Source organism: Equus caballus, chromosome 16, assembly GCF_041296265.1.
Source record: "Equus caballus isolate H_3958 breed thoroughbred chromosome 16, TB-T2T, whole genome shotgun sequence".
In the NCBI taxonomy this organism is placed as follows: domain Eukaryota; kingdom Metazoa; phylum Chordata; class Mammalia; order Perissodactyla; family Equidae; genus Equus; species Equus caballus.
The window spans coordinates 70,746,535-70,770,487 of NC_091699.1; the positions used below are offsets into that span (position 1 = coordinate 70,746,535).

Here is a 23,953-nt window from a genome sequence, read left to right on the forward strand (position 1 = left end):
GCAAAATGTTATCCAATCAGCTGGATATTTTGTCTACAGGAGTAAATTTCTAGACTATTAGAGGGGTTATTATTATGTTGTTTCAAAACTCTCAAATTTCCATATTAAAACACTCCTGTGAATTGTTATGATTTCAAATATGTATTATTTAAATGTGTTGTTTAAGTAATTTATCTTAATTTCTCCTTAAAAAAACAAGACTTTACTCAGTAGCCTACATCCACAGCAACTCAGTAACAAATATTATTAATAATCCTGATGCGGCAACTTGTTCTGAAATTTACCATATTATCTCTTAAAAAAGAGTTGCCCTGGAAATTAATGGTGTAAAGCACTATTATCTGAGAATATTTAGCCTGTCTAAAAAACGTCCTGTTAACCTGTAAAAATACCTACACTCTAAACAAAGGCATGTTTTGAAGCTGAGTGAGGGATACACTGGAGTTCATTACAATCATTTTCTCTATTTTTGTGACCGTTTAAAACCCACTTCATCCCTTTCCATGGTAAAGCAGAGTCTACAGGCCACGTAAGTTTAAACATTTTACTAATATTTCCTATATGTGCTTAAAAGTATTAGGTCTTCGCTCATTTAAAATTTCCTAAAATTCATTAAAAAATTACTAATTAGGCTGACCTTTTCTTAATTTCTTAATTATACTGAATTGGTGAGATTTTGCTGTACGTGTTATTATAGGACACACCAATCAGAATCCTACAAAGGATGAGTGGACAACTCTGTAATGGTCAAAAAGAAACAGAAAAAGAATTACAGATCGCCACTCTAAATACTCTGGGAAACAATGCCAGCAACAGCCCATTACTGTTTACAAAGAGCTCTCACATACATTATCTCATTTTAAACTCACAGGAATCCTGTGATTTAGGTAGGGTTGATGATAATCTCTGCTTTATATAAGAAACTAAGGCCGAGGAAAGTTAAGTGACCAGTAAAGGTTACACTACTAAACAGTGGGGATGGTTTTTAAATTTATGTCTGTTGACTATAAATATCATGCCTCATCTTGAAACATATAAAATTTGTTTCTGAATGGACAAAAACTTCTGAGACAAATGTAAATTATGAGAAAAGTATGAAAAGGATTAAACAAAATCAGTTTATGTAAAGATAAGTGAGAAAGCACCTTTAATGTCTATATCCTTATGCAAGGCCTACTTGTGAGCTGACAGCATTTCTGGTGTTAAAATAGCGCTACAGATTCAGTGTAGGAAAATTCTATCCATTCACATTCTACTGAACTTGCATTTGTGATAATTTGAAGATAGGTTAGATTGAAGTTTAACTTAAATCTAGGAGGAAAAATTTAGAGATTAGAAGTGTACCAGAAAACAGGGTGAAGTAAATCCATTAAAGAAAAGAACGGACATTTTGACTTATTTAAGATAAATAACTCTTTTTAAGATTCTAGAAGTGTGAACATGCATATAATGATGTGCCAACTGGGAAACTTTTTCCCAGTTGTTATGGGAAGTATATGTTATGGGAAGTTGTTATATGTTAAAGTATGAATATTTAGTTTGGTAGCATGTACATTACAAATATTCTATTCTATCAGACAGGCTATCTCTAGTTGGTGAAATTTAAGGAACATTATATCTTTAGCCTTATCTTTAGGTTTATTCTTACTATTGATAGATTATTTTCAAAATCTATTTACTTTATTTATGTGATTTTGCTTTAGCCAGGAGTGATTTTTATTTTTATTTTTTTTTACAGAATGCATCTGTAATTTTCTGAGACACAGCAAAAGAAAACTCTAATTTACCGAACAGAACCTCCTGGACTGCTGTGAGAAGGCTCTGGTGAAATAAGTCTACTTCTCTAAGTAGGGATCCCTGTACAGAGAACACACTCTCACGCACAAGCTGATTCGGGCTGATAAACCCATTTCGGCTGACGGGAGACCAAGCAGGCCTTGCGCCCTCTGTGGTAAGACTGCTGCTTGGCATGGAGTTTTCTCTCTAAGTGTCAAGGGACATCTTATTTCATGTATAAGAAATGAGAATTTATTCTTCTAGTGCTTAGAAGTGCCTTGTAAAGAGCAGGGTCTCAAAAGCTTCTTTTTCCCCCCTCAGTTTTATTGAGATATAATTGACATACAACACTGTATAAATTTAAGGCGTACGGCATAATGACTTAACATCAAAAGTTTCTTGAATAGTGACTTTACCTCTCAAAATAAATTTTTCTCTTACAAAACCACCACCCCCCTCCAGATTCCAGCAAACCTCAGAAGAAGTTCTTTTCTGGGAGTTGGGAGGCAGATGCAGCTCCATGTCCTAACATTTCCAGGAGGACCGCTTGGTCTAGGCCTCATATCACACAAAAAAAGCCTTTTTATGACATTACCTCCACATGAGGTTTTACACAGTCACAGAGATAAATGAGACTGAAACAGAAATAATGAGGTTGAAAGAACAAAGCATTTGCCATTCAGTTTTAAATTAGTGCGGCATTACTGAACTTCACTATCTGGGGTGAAGTATGAATTAATTTAAAAACTATTTTATAATGATTTCGCACATTTATACTTTATTTTCTTTTTGATGTTAAAAGCATTAATTTGTTATATACATATTCTAAAGATATCAGTTTAAATTCTGTTTTTATCTTTCTTTACTAAAAAAGTCTTTATTACTGAAAAATAACAAACACAAAAATTAAAAAGATTATAATTTCTTCATTTTTCATAAACTAGCCAGGAGCCTAAGAGAGACTCTGATTCCCACTTGTCATTTCTGTCGTCTGAAACGTCACTTATCTAGTGAATAGAGTTCATTCCTAAATATGGAAGATGGGATCTCACGAAATATTAAGACTACTAATTAAATACTCAAAGAAAAATTTCTCACTGAGAACACCAATGAAAACCCTTTGGATTTCTGTATTTTCCAAAATAAACCCAAATACGTAAAAACTTGGCAGTTGGTTTATCTTTTAGTTAAAAGAAGTTGGTCAAAGGCACAGAATCACACATCTAGGAACACAGAGAAAGTAAAAACTTTCAGCATTAAGCACACCAGCAAGTCACAAAAGCCTGGCCATGAACTCTCTTTAGTTTTCCGGGAAAGTTGCATTTCCTTGTTTACTTTTTGGGTATTTCCTAATTCAAGACCATTCAACTTTTTTGGTCTAATAGCTTGTAAGGATGCACAGTTATTAAGATGTCAAAAAGGTCACATCTGTGTGGTGTTACCTAGTTGTTATCAGATTTTAATAGCCCACATTTCTCAAACTAACATCTTCTGGTGGGCATCTAATTAAAGATTAAGCTATTCAATTTGAATTATCATTATTATTTGGCAGTAGAATGTAGAGCATTCTTTAAATGCACTTCCCCAACTAAAATGATTTTTCATTAATTTTTATCACCCTATGCTTTTTCCGTGTTGGCAAATAATAGGTCTGAAAAGGACTAACGACAAGACTCAATTTGAAAAGAAAGCAGTTAGATGCTATGGAAATTTAAAATCAATTATAATCATAATCACAATCATAGTAGTAGTAGTGGTGGTGATGGTGGTAGTAGTAAACAATTTACTAAGGTCTGACATTGAAGTTTTGAATAGCTCCAATTCTGTATTGGATTTAAAGTTTCTTACCAGGGTTGCAATCTGTAAGAAGTGAGCAGATGGAGAGGAGAACTTTAGAAATGGTTAGCGCTGGACTCCAGTTGTCCTTTAGGATGTCCAGACAGATCACGCCTTGGCTGTTAATATTACAGTGATAGATTCTTGTTCGGAAGGTAACCTAGAAGAAAATACAAAGTTGTCACAAACAGACATACCTTTTATTAGAAAAAATAATCCAAGGGTCACTGGTTGAACCATATACTTAATTGTTCCTTAGGCACATGAGAAGAGTCAATAAACAAAATCATTATTCAAGAATTTATCATTCTGGGCATAGATAACTAAACTTCAACAGCAAAATCATGATATTCTGCTTCTGATGAAGAGTCCTATCGTTTACCTAATATTCTGGGGACTGAATTTACTCTTAGTGCAATTGCAGAAATGTTTATAAGAGGAAAACGAACCCTGACCTTTAAAAAAATTTCAAAGAAAAACATTTTTGAAAACAAAAATTTCAAAGGAAAATTTTTATTGGATTTCAGTTGCTTTAAGGAATTTTGTACATTTATAAAATTCAAAGAAGCATGGGAATAGTATAAAAAGGAAATAAATATTATTCTATGTCATGGTTTAAAAATAGGAACTAGGGCACACACGTAAATAATACACCTAGTTCACAGAAAAACTACACTATAATTTACAAGCTTTTTCCTCCTTAAGTCCTATATTTTGAAAGCAGTATCAGTGCAGTCTAGCTCTTCTTTATGATAGCTAGGTCACCACTGTACTCTGCTTAGGTATAATTTTGAAACATGCTTATAACATTTTTAAAGAACTTTGATTGAAAAAGGAAAGTCCAAATCAGTTTTATAACTGATAAAACTATTTTAAGAAAGTCTTATGTAAGCAACAATAATATTTTAATGCTATTTATTAATATCATGTTTATAAATGTTCTCAAATTCATAAATTGAAATAAACCTGTTCCAAAGATCAGTCTTCTGGTACCCTAAGTTCAAAATGGCTCTGAACCAAGAAATACACACATAGTAGATCTTTGCAGCTGTTGCCACCCCACCAAGGCATCCAGCATCTACCCAAACATCAGAGTTACTTAATTCATATGATGTCAAGTCTCACAAAGGATAGGTCCATCTTCTACATTGTTGAACAATAGGGTACTAGTCTCAGGCTTGGTTTAATACTCCTAATGAGAATTTCCCTTCTAGCAACATGCCAGACTGGATAACCTCGACATCCCTCCCTATACATACACATCCCAAACACCTAGAAATGTTGAAGAAAACATAACTAACATCCACCAAAATGCACAGCTGCATTTTCAAGGGGAATCCCCAGAGGCCAGAATTAAAAACCAAAAATTATAGTAAGCACACGAGCTGACAGTGTAGCTGCCAGGGGCTGGGGCTTGGGAAAGAGGGAGGAGGTGAAGGATAGTAGTCAGTCTTAATAAACTGGAGGCTTGGGTTTTGATGCCCGCATGGAGAAATAAGAAGAAATCCTAGGTCTCTATGAGGCAAGAGGTTGGAATTGAGAGCCTTTACATAAATTAGGACACTTGAGCAGCAGCTAGTCTTTCAGTAAATAGATAAACTTGAAAAGAGAACGTCTTATGGGAGAGACAGCAAAGACACCAGAGAAAGCCTGGGCTCTGGAATGGGGACAAAAGTGTTTCCCTTGAGAATTCTAACCCCTGGGCATATACACTATGCATACACTAACTAAAAAAGAGCTTAAATGACTACGTTATTACTATCAGATCAAATATATGACATTTTCATTGCAGTAACTGATAGGGCGGGCAACCACAGCAAAACATAGTAAGGACACTGAAAAGACAAACAACAAAATTAACAAAATCAAAGTACTGAATGAAGATAAAATTCTACACTCAGTAATTAAAGAATACATATTCCTTTCCCAGCACATAAGAAACGTTTATAAAAATTGATCAGATGCTAAGCTACAAAGGAAGCTTAACATATTTCAAAGAATTACTAAGACCACAAAGATCCTCCATCATATGTTTGGAAACTGAAAAAAACATTTTCAAATAATTCTTGGATCAAAGAAAAAAGTCAACTATATTTATAACTGAATGACAATGAAAATGTTGGGTTGCCAAACCAAAATTTGTGATTTGGCTAAAACAGTTGTAAAAGAGAAATCTACAGTTTGAAATGCATGTATCAGAAAGGAAGAAAGACATTTAATGAGTTAAGTGTCTGACTAAGGAAGGAAAAAAAATAATCGAGTAAACTCAGTGAAAGTAGAAAAGACGACGTGAGAAGTTAATAAAATAGAGAATACCTAGTAATATTAAAATTCTGCAGAGAAGTCAGATCGCCCATCCCTTTAAGTGCTAGATGAAAAGACAAAATATTTTTATGATCCAATGTAAATGAAGAGTGACTTTTATATATGATATTTTTAAAACCTATCAGATATTGATTGGCTACTCTGAGCCGGTTAATCCTCAAAACAACACAAGGAAGGAAGCAGTATTATTGTTTCTACTCTAAAAGTAATTGTAACTACGTGAGGTGATGAATGTTAACTAAACTTATTGTGGTACCCATTTCCTAACATATACATATATAAAATCATTATGTTGTACACCTAAAACTAACAACGTTATATATCAGTCATGTCTCAATAAAACTGGAAAAAAATTAAAAAAACAAAGAAACTGAGGCACAGAGAGGTTAAAGAACTGGCTCATAGTCCCAGAATTGGTAAGTGGTGGAGCCAGAAGTTGAACACAGTTTTGTTGATCCAAAGGCCCATGCTCTCCTACCCAGCCTCAATGCCTTTTTTTTTTTTAATATTTTAATTTTGAGATAATTATAGATTCACACAAGATTACGAAAAATGATACAGACAGATCACACATATCCTTCACCCAGTTTCCCTCAATGGTAACATCTTGCATAACTGTAGAATAATATCACACGAAACTGACATTGATACAGTCCATTGACCTTTTCCATATATAACTGATCTTACATGCACTCATGTATATTTGTTTCTATGTAGTTTTATCATGTGTAGATTCGTCTGATCACCACCACAGTCAAAATACAGAACAGTTTCATTACAAACATCCTTTGTCCTACACTTTAATAGCCACAGTCATCTTCCCCCCTTTCCTCCCTTCTTAATTCTCAACAACTACCACCCTGTTCCTCATCTCTCTAATTTTGTCATTTCAAGAATGCCATATAAACAGAATCATACAGGATGTAACTTTTTGAAATTGGCTCTTTTCACCCTACATAATTCCCTTGAGATCCACATAAGTTGTCGCACATATTAATAGTCTGTTCCTTCTTATTGCTGCGTAGTATTCCATGGTAGGGATGTCCCAGTTCGTTTAATCATTTACCCACTGAAGGACAAACGGATTGTTTCCAGTTTTTAGCTATGAAAATTAAGGCTGCTATGAACATTTGTGTGTGTTCGTGTGAATACAGGTTTTTATTTCTCTGGGATAAATGTCTAAAAGTGCAATTGTTGGGCTGTATGGTAAGCTCATATTTAGTTTTATAAGACACCGCCATACTTTTTTCCAGAGAGGTTGTACCATTTTATATTCCCACCAGCAGCGTGATCCAGTTTCTCTGCATCCTATTGGCATTTAGAATTATCACTATGCTTTATTTTAGCCATTCTGAGTTTGTTATTCCGAATTCAGCCATTCAAAGCATGAGTTTGCAAAGAATCTTGTGGATTTTTTGGACAGAGAATGTTTTACACTTTAATGTTTTATAATACTGACAAAAAGGATTGACTTTGGTGATGTTTGTCAACTTTTGTCCTGACCGGTGTTCATGAAAAAAATCACACTGAATTAAACTACCTTAGGTAGGTTGATGGTTCCTACATGTTCTAATGCTATGGACTTCCACAAATACCACCTTTCCAAGCTGGGAAAAATTCACGATCCTGGAGTTTTAAGTAGTGTCACACATTTACCTCTTGGAATGTAAGCCGTGACCTCTTTGGGGTTCCTCATCAAATTCCTATTTCTGTTATCTCACTTGCCAAAGGACTTCCTCACCAAACCATGAATTACTCACGAAAGTGTTTTCTTTCAACTGACGTCCTATGCAGTGCTTGGCACACAGAAAGAGCCCACTGTTTGCTGAAACAGACAACTACCTCTCTGAGGAGTTGTAACACCTTACTGTTCTTTAGGTAAAAGAGCATTTTTAGAACCACAACTTACCGTAGACTGAAAGCTGGGAAACTGTGGAGAGTATCCTGAGGAAGCAGAAGATATTTTTAATATCTTTCTGCCTCATAATGTTACTTTACTAAATTGTCCGACAGATTATTATTTCAAAAGAGACTTCATATAGGTTAAGCCAATAATAAAAATAACAAATATTTAGTAAGCACTCAATATGTGCCAGGCACTCAAACATAAATTTTTTTTTTTTGAGGAAGATTAGCCTTGAGCTAACATCGGCTGCCAATCCTCCTCTTTTTGCTGAGGAAGACTGGCCCTGAGCTAACATCCATGCCCATCTTTCTCTACTTTATATGTGGGACGCCTACCACAGCATGGCTTGCCAAGTGATGCCACATCCACACCCGGGATCCGAATCGGTGAAACCCGGGCCGACGAAGCAGAATGTGCACACTTAACTGCTGTACCACTGGGCCGGCCCCAACAACATAAAAATGTTTATAGTTGTTATTGCTTATTTAAATACTGTGTGGTCTGATCACATCAACAAAAGCATTCCACAATCAAGGCGAAAACTTGCTAATAAAAACTCAAAACAGCCAGCATTCTGTTCCAGACACTATCAACGAAGGTAGGGGAAATGCGAGAGAAGAATAGATGCAAAATGATAAGGAACTGTCTGCAGTCCTTAGTCATTAGTGATGCAGAAACAGAAAATGTTGTTTTGAATACTGACAAATAACAAAGGATATGCAACTGTTAGAAGGAGGTTTTAGAGGCTGAGGAAGCACCCTCCGCTCACCTTCACCCTACAAAGGCCTGCTCTGATCTCTGACTCAATTTTCCAGAAAGCCCATCATGTTATCTTGTTCAGGGGCCTGGGCAGCAGTACATTTACTTCACCATTCTGACAAAGATCGAAGTGATAAAAGATGACTATAAAGAAAATTCCAGTTCCAGGGAATACTCACTGAGTTCTGTGTACTACACAAACCTACACCTGTATTTGCATTTATCGCTGTATTTGAAGCACAGCTTGACACTGATGTTTGCAATGATAGCTACCATTCCTCAAGGAAAGGCAAAATTATACTGAGAATACTGTTTTCAAAGGCAGGGAAGATACCATAGTTTAGAACATTTTCCAAATATTAGGAAATTTTAAAAACATGATTTGGATATAGTGATACCAAAAACTTATTTATCCACAATAGTTAATTCCCAGATTGACTCTGGATGAGAAGGGTTTTAATTTATGTGTGACATATAAACACCCACGCAAGCATGTGGGTGTATGGGTGTGGTGACAGAATAATGCCCTCTCCCCTCAGAGGTGTCCACAGCCTATCCCTGGGACCTGTGAATGTTACCTTACATAGTAAAAGAGACTTGCAGGTGTGATTTAGGTAAGGATCTTGAGATGGGGTGATTATCCTGCCTTATCTGGGTAGGCTCAATATAATCACAAGGGCCTTGTAAGAGGGAAGCAGGAGGATCAGTAGGGGATGTGAAGACAACAGAAGCAAGGGGTTGGAGTGATGTGAGGAAGGGGCCATGAGCCAAGGAGTGCAGTTAGCCTCTAGAAGTTGGAAAACGCAAGGAAATGGATTTCCCCCTGAAACCTCTAGAAGTAATGCAGCCCTGCTGACACCTTAATTTTAGTTTTCTGATTTCCAGAACTGTAAGACGAGAAATTCATATTGTTTTAAGCCACCAGGTTTGTGTTAATCTTTACAGCAGCAATAAGAAAGGAATACAATGTGTACTTATATTTCCCAGTTGCCTTATTACTTTATCTTAAAAGGTACCTTAAAGTGTAGCTGTGCTATTTCTATACTTCACAGAATCACTTCTCCTTAAAAATAACTTTAGAAAGAGTTAAAAAAAATTCTTAGAGGCCGGCCCCGTGGCCGAGTGGTTAAGTTCGCGTGCTCTGCTTTGGCGGCCCAGGGTTTGGATCCTGGCTGTGGACATGGCACCGCTCATTAGGCCATGTTGAGGCGGTGTCCCACATGTCACAACTAGAAAGACTCACAACTAAAATATACAACTATGTATTGGGGGGATTTGGGGAGAAAAAAAGCAGGGAAGAAAAAAAGATTGGCAACACATTAGCTCAGGTGCCAATCTTTGAAAAAAAAAATTCTTTATGCTGACTATAGCATAAAAGAATGCTACTAAGTAGTGAATTATCTAGGATGAGTCACTTTGCTACTCTGAGCCTCTACTTCCTGACAAAACAAGAGACTTAAATCAGATTACCTCTAAGGTCCACTCTAGTTCCAAGATCCAAGAGGTGTATTAGGAGAATAATATATGGTTTTGGGTGTCAGCTGGACTTGGGCTGGAATCTTGACTTTGGACAAATCAATTTAGCACATCTCTGAGATTGAGTTTCCATATGTGTAAAATGGGGAAAATAATAGCTATATGCATAGTGGCTGTGAAGACTGAAGTACACAAAAAGTTCTAACACCATGCCTGGCGCCCGGCAGGAATTCAAGCACCGATAGTCTCCCTTTCCCTCTTCACCTGTACTTTTACTAGATTATTTCAATGCATGTTCATGTAATAATTCCTCCACCACCCGGATTCTAAATGTTTTCTTTATACCACTCCTCTACTCTAGAGTATAGACAACATTCCATATATGGACAAAAAGTAGTTTTGTAAGGGGAAAGAGATCATGTAGGGCATGAGTAGAGAGAGTGAATAAAATATTTTAATCAAGTATTTCTGACAAATTGATTCTACACATAATTAAGGAAAATGTTTTAAAGGAAATAAACACTTCAAAGCTGGAAAGCTGATAATGATATTTAAAATGAGCATTTACAATAATATTTCAGTAATAACCTCTATTTTCCACATAGCCTCTATTTTTCAAAAAAATTTTGATCAGGAGATAAATGGCACTATAATTTTACTGAGGAAGTGTGAGATCAGTGAGAAATACATTCCTCTTAAAAATAGTTTTTCATGGAGACCCAGAGAGGAAATATTTGGAGCCCCTGTGCCATAAATCAGTGAATCATGCAACAAAGGTCCAAAAATAGCAGGGTTAACATCATTCAAATGGATCTTGGCCATAAGCTCACTATGAAACTGGTTTATTTGGACAGGTCACTAGTACACATTGAAAAAATGTCAGTACAACCACCCTCCCTGAGATTTCCAGTGCTCTTAAAATTGACTTAAGAGCACCATACCAACAACAAACACAACCTAAGATTATTTTAAATTATTAGCGACAAAATAAAGACTGGAAAAATCCACTATTAGTGAGGGGAATCACAAATCTTAAAGAAACTCTAAGAAAATATATCAGCAAAATGAAACAAAAATCTTACCCAAATTAAAAAAAAATTGGAAATATATTCCACCTTGAATAACTGGCAGTAAAGGAAGTAAAATTAAACATTACCCAGAAACCATAATGTGTAAAGATGATACCCACCCTGCTATGAATGAGACTGTACAGCATACTACACTTGACCACAGGCCAGAGCCACTTTTTTAAAGCTTTCAAGTACAATTTAAATGATTAAAAATAAAAGACCTTTACAGCATAGACATTTAAATTTAAAGTCTTTCTCAGTTCCTTTTAAGTACAGATGTAGAAAAACATGCAACTAGAAAATATTCCCCACCATGAGTAGCAAATCTCTTAGAAGATGGGAGCATCTTATTCAATTCCCAGGGCCCTTTCCTACCATGCCAGCCACAGATTCCTCCCAACTCCTATAAGGGAGGATACTTGGTATGGCATTAGGGACCAATAATTTATAAAAATTCAATTCATACAGAATGTTTCAGGAACATATCTATATTGAATAAGGTTCAATTTGGTTCTTTTTCAAATTCGTGTGTTTTTATTAATGACTTGTTCTTTCATTATATGTTTTCGTGTCTTTTTGTGACTTGTTCTACTGTCTCAAGTTTCAGAAATGGTACTCCAGCTGCTTCTCCTTCATGGTAGGATCGTATCACAGTGTGGACTGCAATCTTTGAGTGTGAGTTCATCCTCAGTGAACACTGTTATTTTTCTGTAGAAGTCCTATGTGCCTTGGATTGTGGACTGTTTTGCATTTGCTTCTGCCTGGGCCTCAAAGACAACAAGTTTGAGACCAGACTGTAGCCTGACACAGCAGCCTGAAACCAGTTCAACCAATGCTTGCTTGGCATGGATATAGAGGTTTCCTTCCTCAGTCAGTTAAAAAAAGGAAAATGTAGAAATCTAACAAAGCTTGAGGAGTAGGACATTCCTAGGCATACTTCACCATTGGAAGGCATGGATTTTAACAGCCTTTTAAAGGCTATTTAAAAAAGCAATACAGTACTTTAAAACAAATAAAGAACTTAAAAAAAAAAAGCTGGCTGTATGAGTTTTCTACAAATTGGTTTTCATGGCTTAGACAAGTTTTCCAGTAACATAATCACATATGGATTCAAAAACTGCTGAATCCCAAAGAATCGAGGGGGAAATGATGATGATTTGGTATCTAAACTTAAACATGTATACAAAATATCACTTAAACATTCCCACTGTTTTAATTCATTGAGCATATACACAATAGATGCTTAATCAATGCCTGGGGGTCCATTAAAACCAGAACTCAAAGCTCTCTGAGTTTAATAGTCCCACTAGAGGCATCACACCCTCGCTCCTCCAAAATCAGATAATAGAACAGCTACTCTTGAACACTGAACTTAAAACCATTATGTGAGGCTATGTTGACCCGCACACACTTATTTATTAATTAGTACTGCATAAAGAAGACGTAATTTAACAGATGTCCAGTGAACCTACATTTCTAGGACAAGATGATTCATTTCTGCTTTATAACTTCAAGAGTGTCTCATACATAACGACAATTAATTACGAAGCACAACAGCTGAGACACTTCATGGATTCCACACAAAGTGTATAATAAATGACCGACCACATGACACTTGCTGTTAAATTAAAGACAGTGACATAAACATAAGAAGAATGCCCTCCTTCTTATTTTGTTTACATTTTTTTTACAGGTCTCATACTATCCAAGGCAATTCTATAAGACATGGTATATTTATAGATTTGCTAAATGTAAAATGGAAATAATATGCAGACTTTCTTTATCCTTTGGAAAAGAAGTAATAAATTTTATGTTTGTAGACATATGAAGTGGCAGTTATCTTAAGAGATTAATAATTCAATATACATACAACACAACACAAAGTCTTCATCACAACTAGCTAGAAATGACAATTTTATTTTTCATACATCCCACAACAGTGTAGAAGTAAACCATATTTTAACACAGTCTAAAATGAAACAATGACTAATTCTGTTAATGATACAGTAAATTAACAGCAATTATAGAGTTGGATGGATGCCCACTCTCTCTCAGTGAGTGCTACATAACACACAAAAGGGACATTCTTTGAAAGTGGTAGAGTGTCATAAATACCATAAAAGTTTCCAAACTTTGCATGTATACCAGGGAGAGTAATTGTACTGGTTCCCTATGTTTACATCACACAATAGAAAAATACAGCATGTATATCATAGCAAGTTATAACTAAAAATGCCAATAATAAAAAATAAAATAGAGGCCGGCCTGGTGGCGCAGTGGTTAAGTTCACACGTTCCACTCTGGCAGCCCGGGGTTCGCCAGTTTGGATCCCAGGTGCGGACATGGCACCGCTTGGCAAGCCATGCTGTGGTAGGCGTCCCATGTATAAAGTGGAGGAAGATGGGCATGGAGGTTAGCTCAGGGCCAGCCTTCCTCAGCAAAAAGAGGAGGATTGGCGGTAGATGTTAGCTCAGGGCTAATCTTCCTCAAAAAAAAATAAAATAAAACAAAATTAAAAAGGGCTAACAATTATGCCATGTTTATGTGCCAGGCACTGTTCTAAGTGATTTGTACTTATTACTTAATTTAATCTTCACAATCACCCTATGAGGGAGATACAATTATTATCCTCATTTTATAGATAAACTGAGACATGTTCAGAGGAATTTATATGCACATAGTTGAGGCAATCCCAATAGAAAGTAGCTATAAGGAGGAAGGAAATAGGAAATAAATCAAAACAAACACACACAAGAAAACAACCCACAGCCCCAAAGAGTTTTTTGAAAATGACAGAAAAAAAATAGGAAGAGAATAAAGACATTTATATGAATTCTAGATCTCAACAGTTTGACTTTAGATGAAAGGCCAATAGAGATTCAATAGCTTCTTCAGATCAAGTTGTGGTAAAATGAGAATTTATGTAAGTCTTTACAAGTGTTTAGATTGAAGTCTGACTGGAAGAACAAGGAGAGTGTTGAAAGATAAAAGAGGAGCTGGCCTCTTATTGAGTGGTTTTTGATCAAGGGAGTGTCATGATGAAAGGGGTATCTCAGGAATTTGTAATAGCGTTGTTATATAGTGTTCCATCTTAAAGTAGGTCCTCATGGAATGAATCCTTTAACTTATTCCTAAGTTCACAAAATGGCTTTTATATGATCAGCACCACAGAAGCTATTTTTTGTATATTGTCTGAACAGCTGATCAAACCAAGAGATAAATGAATACAGGTGAAACAGAAAAAAGAGAGAGGAAATGAAAAAAGATGGGCAACTCAAGCCACAATCTGAAGCAGGTATGTAGGAAAGGAGGGACCAGGCACTGCAGGTGAAGAACCACCAGAAATGGCTGAAAAACCATTTCTGATCCTGGCTTTCACCACCCCTTGGAAACCACCTGCTGAGAAGATGAGAGAGGAAAAGGAAGAGAGTAAATATGTAATAGAATAGCCCAAGGTAACTATTCTTACCTTGAGTGATTCTCTGGGTTGAAGCATCCTTATAAGGATGGACGTAAGTTTCCTTCCTCACCAAAAAAAAGAGGTACATAGGCTTTTACCTCATATCAAGAACTGAAAGACTATCACAAATATTATCTCTTTTTGCCTTCCTGGTAAGTATTCAAGAATTACTAGTTTTACTGAAGGAATATTTAGTATTAACAGGAATCTCTTAAATTTTATTTATATCTACAAGTACCTGAGTTTGTTTTCTTTTTAAATTTTCACGCCTATTTTTCTTTTACCTCAGCAATCTCTTTCCTTCTCCTGTCCCTCTCCCATTCTTCACTTGTTCACAATCTAATCTCTGCTATCATTCTGTGATTACTGACATTATTTCTCTAGTTTCCATTTCCACCTTCTAGGTTATCTTGCTTTTTTCACATCTCAGGGCTTCTGAAGCTTGGTGTTTTGGGTCTGTCTTTTTCCCTCCAGTATTCTCTGTAAGATGACTGCCCTAAAAAAAATCCAATAGGTTAATTTTCCCCAAGGTTTGTGAAAATGTATCTGATAGAAACAAAGGGGATTAAAATAAAAAGGAGTCAAACAGCAATGATCCAGAATTGGGTGGAAAAAATAGACTACATTTTCTAATGTTCTATTCCTGCTGCCTAAATCTCCTATCTCCAAAAAAATCTGAAGTAGTATCTTAAATAAAAACTCTATGCTGCTTTTTTTCCTTTCCCTATAATTTGTAACACTCAACTCTGTACTGTAGAAAATTGGCTACTGTAGTATAACCAATATTATCTTTTAAAAGCAAACAATTGCACTATATGTGGCTTTTTAATAAATATTACTAACTTCATTTTACAAAACTGATAGTTGTATGTATAGCTAAATAAATACTTTAGAAATGAATTTTTGTAGACAGGCTAACAACGAATGTTTATTTATAAAGGGAACAAATTTATATAAAGTCCTTAAGGACAAGGGTTTTATCTGATACTGATTTTTATCTCCGGTAGGAGAGAGTAAGATGTCAATATGTATTTGTTCAATAAGCAAATGAACTAGAAAAATATAGGATATTTACATTTGAAAAGAGGCCATGCATACCATAATTAAAAATGACAAATGATTGAGAACTTCCGATGTTCCAAAAGTTAGGTTTACAGTGTCTTTTATAGCGGGGTGGGGGGGCACTACCAATTGACAAATGTGTAAAGTATATAAAGGGCAATATGTTGTTATTCAAATTTTGATTTAAGGCAACTTTCAAAGTCTTGAGATTAATATTTTAGTCAGTAGAGATTATAATAGTCTCAAACACCAATCGAAGAGTTAGGATTAAGAATATTTCATAAATCCTTCAAATTAAAAAATAGAACTGATAAGACATTCCAGAAGTATGACACATCATCACTACATTGTATCTATTTCAAATAAATAGTACAAAGAATTAAAAAATTTGAGATGTCCAGGTAAAAACGACCAACAAAAAGCGTATGTATTCAGAGGCTCCACAACTCTAACAGATGAATGGTTTTATCTTCTTAGATGTAGTAAAACTCTAAATTAATAAGATTCATTTCTCAGGTATGTACTTAAAATCTGTATCATTGCTTTACAGTAACACGATGGAGTATTTTTGGCCTTGTTAGGAGTGACTGTATTCTTCACTGACCATAAAAACAATTCATGAAAGAGGTTAAGGATAGAGGATAAAAGAATAAATTTAACATTTTTCCAAACTTTTAATTAATATTACATTTTCACTATCAAATATTTTTAAATCAAATCTTCAGTTTGATATTATAGTGCAAGAATAGTATTTTCTCACTGTTGACTGTTATAATACACATTTGCTCACTTTATACCTAGCTTAGTGGAGGAACAAGATATTTTTGGTTATAGATACTGTTGGTATAATATACTGTTGCTATAAAGTTATTAAGTTTTTCTTCTTCTCTAATGGCAACTGAGGAAGGCAAAAACATATCTTTCCTTCAACAATTTGTCTTACAGATTTGATCCATGGTGATAATGCAATTTCACTGAAGTAATCTCACAAACTGAGGTTTTTTTTTTTTTTGAGGATGATTAGCCCTGAGCTAACATCTGCTGCCAATCCTCCTCTTTTTGCTGAGGAAGGCTGGTCCTGAGCTAACATCTGTGCCTGTCTTCCTCCACTTTATATGTGAGACGCCTACCACAGCATGGCTTTCCAAGCAGTGCCATGTCTGCACCTGGGATCCGAACTGGCAAACCCCGGGCAGCTGAAGCATAATGTGTGAACTTAACCACTGCGCCACCAGGCTGGCCCCTCACAAACTGAGTTTTATGTATTGCTTTAAGAAGATGCTTTTGAACATTTTTACGAGCAAACTTAATGCTCTTGTCCTGACTTTTATTTATAATATATAAATTCTAATATATTTAGTATTTTTGCCTTTATTTGTTACTTCACACAATCTCTTGAGGAAAAAAAGAAAGCTGCTCTTGAGCCTTGGTTCTAGAAATGGTTAGAGCAATGTAATTGGCATTCATGATAACACAATTGTCTCTGAATGTCCACCTGCATTTCAGCTTTCAAAGCAAGCATATCAGCTTCAGTATCTTTTTCTTCTGGAGTAGAATGATATAAAGAAGCATACTTTTGAGCAAAATTTATCTGGCTCCTTCTTTTTAATTTATATGTTTCATTAATAAGAATGTATTACAATTTGAAATGTCTCTGTTTTTGCTTTTACATAGTGAGATTATGGTGTTGGCAATACATTTGTACCAAACTAATTCCCAGCAAGAGATGGTGTCCATTCTGATGAAGAGGGAAAGCTTATACTTTCCATACTTCAAAACACTATCATTCTGTACCTTGATAAACCTATATTCTCTCTTCTGTCTACTGAAATTCTATCATCTGTGATGGACCAGCTAAATAAAATTTCCTCTAAGAAGTCCTCCCCTGCTACCCTCAGTTTGCCCAATAACAGTGTTCCACAATGTTGGGTATGTATGTATGTGTGCGCCTTTATGAAGAAATACTTCCTACTTTATTTTGTTTTACATTTTCTTTTAACTTTTTATTTTAAAAAAATTCAAACCTACAATGAACAGACTCAGTAACTGTTAACGCTGAGATTTTTTTCTATTTTCAGTTTCAAATGACATCTAAATATACTATTCTAGATATGATGTGTCTCTAAATTCAAGTTCCATATATGCAACAGATTACCATGCTTAGGACCTGGCTGGTAGAACAAGCTTGTTTTTCCCACACTTCCAAAGTTCTGCCATCCTGCATCTTGATAACTCAATGTTTTCTTTTACGTACAGAAATGCTAACCATCTTTCATAGATACTTCTTATATAAAGTGTCCCACTGCCATTTCCAATCACAGCACTCAATCCCTTTACTGAACTTTTATTACATTTAAAGTTAGCCTTTCGTGTATATTTCTTGCTTTCTACCTAGACTGAAGGCTATCTGAGGGCGGGACATGTAGGCAATTTCTTTACAACGTCCATGCTATCAAGCACTGCCACACATTTAATAGGGCTTGGATATTTATTTACTGACTGAATAAATAAATGGTAATTCTTTGTAAGAAACCTTAGACTACCAAGTGCTTGTGTTCCTTCTCAACCCCAATCGGGGGTAGGGATAAGAGTAGGAGTGGAAGAAGGGGAGAAAAGTTTTCTCTGAATATATTTACTGATTTTCTATTTGATTTATATTTAAATTTTAATTTAATTCAGAGGTTTCAGGATGTTTACCCTCAGGAATATACTTGACATGACCAGACAGCGGTCTCTTTTTTTTTGAGGAAGATTAGCCCTGAGCTAACATCAGCCAATCCTCCTCTTTTTGCTGAGGAAGACTGGCCCTGAGCTAACATCCATGCCCATCTTCCTCTACTTTATATTTGGGACACCTACCACAGCATGGCTTGCCAAGCAGTGCCATGTCTGCACCCGGGATCCGAACCAGCGAACCCCAGGCCACCGAAGCAGCATGTGCCAAGTGAACCGCTGCACCACCGGGCCGGCCCCCAGACAGTGGTTTCTCATCTTGGTTAGAGTCATCTATTTTGAGTAGTTACCAACCTCCCCATAGGCCCCAAATACTTGTTCAAATATAACTCACCTCACTTATTAGCATTTATACAAGTAAATTCAACACAGGAAGAAGAGAAACCTTTTCTGAGAAGATGCTTCAGTGAATAAGTCATGAATTTTGTTCCTCTTCTTTGTCCTTACTGCCAAGAATTTCAAAATAATCAATTAACCTATTAACAAACCAAGAAGGTATTTATTGATGCCTACAGTCTACACAGGTCTATATTAGGTTTTAGGGAAGATACAAAATTATAAATACTCTCTGGCTCTGAGGAATGTCTGCTGCCAATTATAAAGATAAAAGCCTTTGGTTCAGAACAAAAGAACATACAGGATAAATTTTCATTTATTCAACAAATATCTGTTGACTCTGTACTACCTTCAAAGCACTGTGTGGAATTGAGGAGGATGGGGAGGATGGGTGGGAGAAAGAAGCTAAGATGCACAGGTTGGGTCCTGACCCTGAGACGTCTGACCATCTAGCAGAGAGATAAGAGAATCACATAGATAACTACCACGAAATATCTCATGACAGGACACAGGGCTCTAGAGTTCAGATCAAACGATGATTCTGGCTGGGAAGAATCCCAGAAAGTATCAGAGAAGAGGTAGGTACAAATCAAATTTTAAAGGATGGGGAAAGGAGGGTTTGCTGATTATCTTTTTTCTTTTCCCCTAAAGTGTTCACCAAGAACAAGATGGACAACTTCAAATGTGTCTACATAAAAGATTCTCCTGGTATCACGCCAAACTAACCTGCACTTATTGCTTCACACACTCTCAGCTGCATAGCAATGACTATGTACAAAAGCTTAGATCTTCAGAAAAAATACAAAGTAATATTAATGTATCCTGTAAGAAACGTGGAGTGTTGACATGAGAGAAATGTATGGAGTCGACACTACCTCAATTTCTCTCTACCTCTTCGTTCTCCTTGCACCACTCTAGTACAGGCATTCACCACTGCTAGATGAGATTATTCCAACAGCTTCCTTCACGACACTACTTTTCTTTGGTCTCTCTTTCCCACTATCACCCACCATATTGCATCAAGGATGATCTTTCCAGCATGCAAATACTTTCAGTTGTCTACTGCCTGCAGGATAAACTCTAAATTCCTAAGGATGGCAGGCCTGCCTAGCCAGGCAGGCTCCTGGTTCTCCATGGACCACACTGCCCTGAAAAGGTCACACAGTTGCAGTCCTCTGTGCACGCTGTTCTTTTTGTAGGAATACTGTTTCTTCTCTCTTGGGGGAACTGCTTCCATCCTTCAGGTTCTCCTTCTCCAATGATTCCATTGCACAGTTATCCTTATTACAGTTAGTGGCATGCCTGTCCCCTGAATAGTCTATAAGTTCCATGAGGGCCAAGGTTGGGTCTCTTTTAGTACAGGATGAATACTATTTCCTATCTTTACCTTTTAATTGTCTTAAAGCTCTGACATTAAAACCATTTTATAGGTTTAGACATATCCAGCAAGGAAAAAATGCTAAGGAAAATAAGGCTTTTCTAAGCAAGAACGTGGCAAATTGAGGAAGAGAATCACTCCTTGGAGCAGATACAGTAAAATGTTAACCCACGGCAGAGAGGAGGCACAGTTTTTCAACTCTATTCAATTATATTAAATTTTATTTCTTTTGTTAACAAGGAGAATGATATTTTTAATAAACTTTGAGAAAGGATTATTAAGCAGATCATTTGTTAATACTCAGAAAATGATGTGATGGGGCTGGCCCAGTGGTGTAGTGGTTAAATTCACACACTCTACTTTGGTGGCCCAGGGTTCATAGGTTCAGATCCTGGGCACGGACCTAGCACTGCTCATCAAGCCATGCTGTGGTGGCATCCCACATAAAATAGAGGAAGATTGGCAACAGATGTTAGCTCACGGCCAATCTTCTCTCACACACACAAATAACAATAATATAATAATAATAATAATAATTATGATGATGAAAGAAAATGATGTGATCAATGAGGTTAAGTGTGAATATATCAAAAACAAACTGCGCCATTTCCTTTTCCTTTTTCAGTATGGTTATTAAGATTAGAGATTAGGGGAATAAAGCAGATATAGCACTTCTGAACTCCAGCATGGTTTATAACGAAGTCTTTTAAAAGTCTTTCAAACAACTTACTAAGTCAAGTCACAGACTGAGGGCCATGTGCAAATTCTCCTTGAATGCTGGTGTTGTGCCATCCAGTTATAGCTCAAAGGTGATCACATCATTCTTTATAGCCATTAACAACTTCTTCCTATTCTGGTCAGGCATATACACAATCAAAAGTCTTAGAAGTCTTGGCTATTATCAAAAAGACAAAAAATAACAACTGTTGGCAAGGATGTGGAAAAAAGGGAACCCTTATATACTGTTGGTGGGAATGTAAAGTGGTATAGCCACTTTAGAAAACAGTATGGAGGTTCCTAAGAAAATTAAAAATAGAACCACCACATGATACAGAAATTTCACGTCGCGGTATTTATCTAAAGAAAACAAAAACACTATTTCAAAGAGATACATGCACCCTCATGTTCACTGCAGCAAAGCCAAGAAAATGGAAGTGTCCATCGATAGAGGAATGGATAAAGAAGATGCTAAGTGAAATAAATCAGGCAGAGAAAGACAAATACAGTAAGATTTCACTTATATGTGGAATCTAAAAAACAAAACAAATGAACAGACAAAACAAAACAGAAAGGGACTCATAGATACAGGAAATAAACTGGTTACTAGAGGAAGGAGGGTTTGGGAGGAGCGGGAGAACGAGGTGAGGAGAATTAAGAGGGACAAACTTTCAGTTATAAAGTAATTAAGTCATGGGGATGTAATGTACAGCATAGGGAATATAGTCAATAATCTTGTAATAAATTTTTATGGTGACAGATGGTAACTAGACTTATCATGGTGATCATTTCATAATGTATATAAATATCAAATCATTATCATGTACACCTGAAACTAACAGGATATTATATGTCAATTATACTTTAATAATGATAGAAAAAATTCTTAGAAGTCTTCTTCCTTTATTACCATCTATAGCACTGGCCTAATGCTGAAATAAACATAGCAGCTTGGCAGTCATAAATTTGACCTTCATGTATGTAGGGAGTATTATTTATGACCAACGAGACTGTAAACAGTAGGGTCCAAAATAAATTGGGCTGTTGCAAACCTCACTTTGAGTGCATCCTTGTGGGCAAGAGAAAGAATTCCAGGCTGGATAATAACCCAGTATGGTAGATGTGGAATAGGCTCAATAAGCAGATTTCAGCAGATCTTGCCAAATGACCAAATAAATTAAGTTGGCACAAAGAAGGTCTCTAGTGGGATGATTTGTAATTAGTTCTGTCTTTCTCAACATCTTACCAAAGACTTAAACGGAGATATAAATGACATGCTTATCAAGCTACAGACAACATAAAGCTGGGTAGACATTTAACACACTGGTCAGAAGTGAAGATTCAAAAGATCTAAACATGTCAAACTATAGGTTAAAACAAAGAATGCATATTTAACAGGAAAAAAAGACCTACATTTAGATTCAAGCAAAAATTTTCACAAGATGGAGGAGACCCGGCTTAAATGTAATGATACAGGGCTTTTTGAATGGAAACTATTGAAACAATAAAATATAATGTATATAAAGAGAAGTACACAGATCATCAGTGCACAGCTTGATGAATTTTTACAAAGTGAACACACTTGAGTGATCACCACCTAGAACAAAATATAGAATCTTACCAGCACCCCAGAAATCTCCCTTATGTTTCTTCCCAGTCATAACCATCTCCCCAAATGTAACCACTATTCTGACTCCTCTCTCTATACATTAGTTTTCCGTTTTTGAACTTAGATAAATGGAATCATACAGTACATACTCTTTTGTGTCTTCTTTCTTTAAATATCATGTGAGATTTCTATGTGTTGCTCATTGTTGTTTTCTTCTTCTTCTTCTTCTTCTTCTTCTCCCCCTCAAAGCACCCCCAGTACATAGTTGTATATTCTAGCTGTGAGTGCCTCTGGTTGTGCTATGTGGGACACCGCCTCAGCATGGCCTGATGAGCAGTGCCATGTCCACACCCAGGATCAGAACCAGCAAAACGCTGGGCCGCTGAAGCGGAGTGCATGAACTTAACTACTTGGCCACGGGGCTGGTCCATGTTCTGTGTTTTTTATTTCAGTATTTTATAATATTCCACAGTATGAATACACCATCAACTTATCCATTCTACTACATATGAATTTTTTCCCCAGGAATTTTGTTTAAATAAAGCTTAAGAAGTGACAGTTGTGCAATGTGACAAGGTGACAGCAAAGACAAAGTTTACATACTTTCTTTGCCTAAGCCTGGCTTTGAAAACAAGTACACACTTTTATTTGGCTTTCATGATGTGACTTCAAATTCTGAAACTGTAAAAATAACACAGAAGTGTGAATATCTTCATACTGTATTACTGAAGGTAGATATCTACAGGAAAAGGTACTTGGGTCTTGGATTGCAATATTTTCTTGCTTTTCAAAATTTGGCCCATGTACTAAGTATTATTCGAACCTATAATTAAAGACACAAATTATTTGCTTATAATTTGTGTCAACAGATGGTCTGCATAAAATACAGCCTACTTTTTAAAATCAAGAATATAATATTTCAAACAAGATGGAAATAAAAACTGAAGTTTTTTCTTTAACATGGACTAATTTTTTGCCAACAGTTTCATGCCAATATCTGTAGTACTTAATTTTAAGCATCTTAAGATAAACTGTATTACCTTTTGTTGTTTTAAAATAAAATGCACTACTTTTTACTGGGTCTACTAGATGCCCTTATGACAAAGATCTTCATAGAAAAGGAAGACCCTGCCCGCCAGGCATGCCTAATTCTGTGAGAGAGAATGAGAACACACACACGCACACTCCTACTGAACATTTCAATACTACAAACCAATAGAGTACAAACAGATCTCAGAAGTGTTAAAGATATGACAAGCAAAATGAATATTCGTTTGCTTCATCAAAACTACTATTTGCCAGGCACTACAAGACAGATCAAGTCTTTATTCTCATGGAGCTTAGAGTCTAGTGTGAGTAGGCAGAAAATAAAACCAACCAACAAATAAGTATAAATGTTATATTATGAAAAGATTCATGAAAGAGGTTATCAGGTTGATATGCTGGAAAACAACCAGTGTGGAACTATTTTTTTTTTTTTTTTAGATTTTTTTTTTTTTTTTCCTTTTTC

At 35.9% G+C, this 23,953-nt stretch overlaps 1 protein-coding gene across 4 annotated transcripts in view; it reads right to left on the reverse strand.

The window, feature by feature from the left end:
* LOC100061057 (ubiquitin-conjugating enzyme E2 E2) overlaps positions 1 to 23,953 on the reverse strand; it is a 343,291-nt gene that overhangs the window by 42,118 nt on the left and 277,220 nt on the right. For all 4 annotated transcript variants that reach the window (XM_023620859.2, XM_023620860.2, XM_023620861.2 and 1 more), the window contains exon 5: positions 3,625 to 3,772. In XM_023620859.2, coding sequence (XP_023476627.2) covers positions 3,625 to 3,772 — 148 coding nt within the window. The remainder of the gene's footprint in view (positions 1 to 3,624; positions 3,773 to 23,953) is intronic.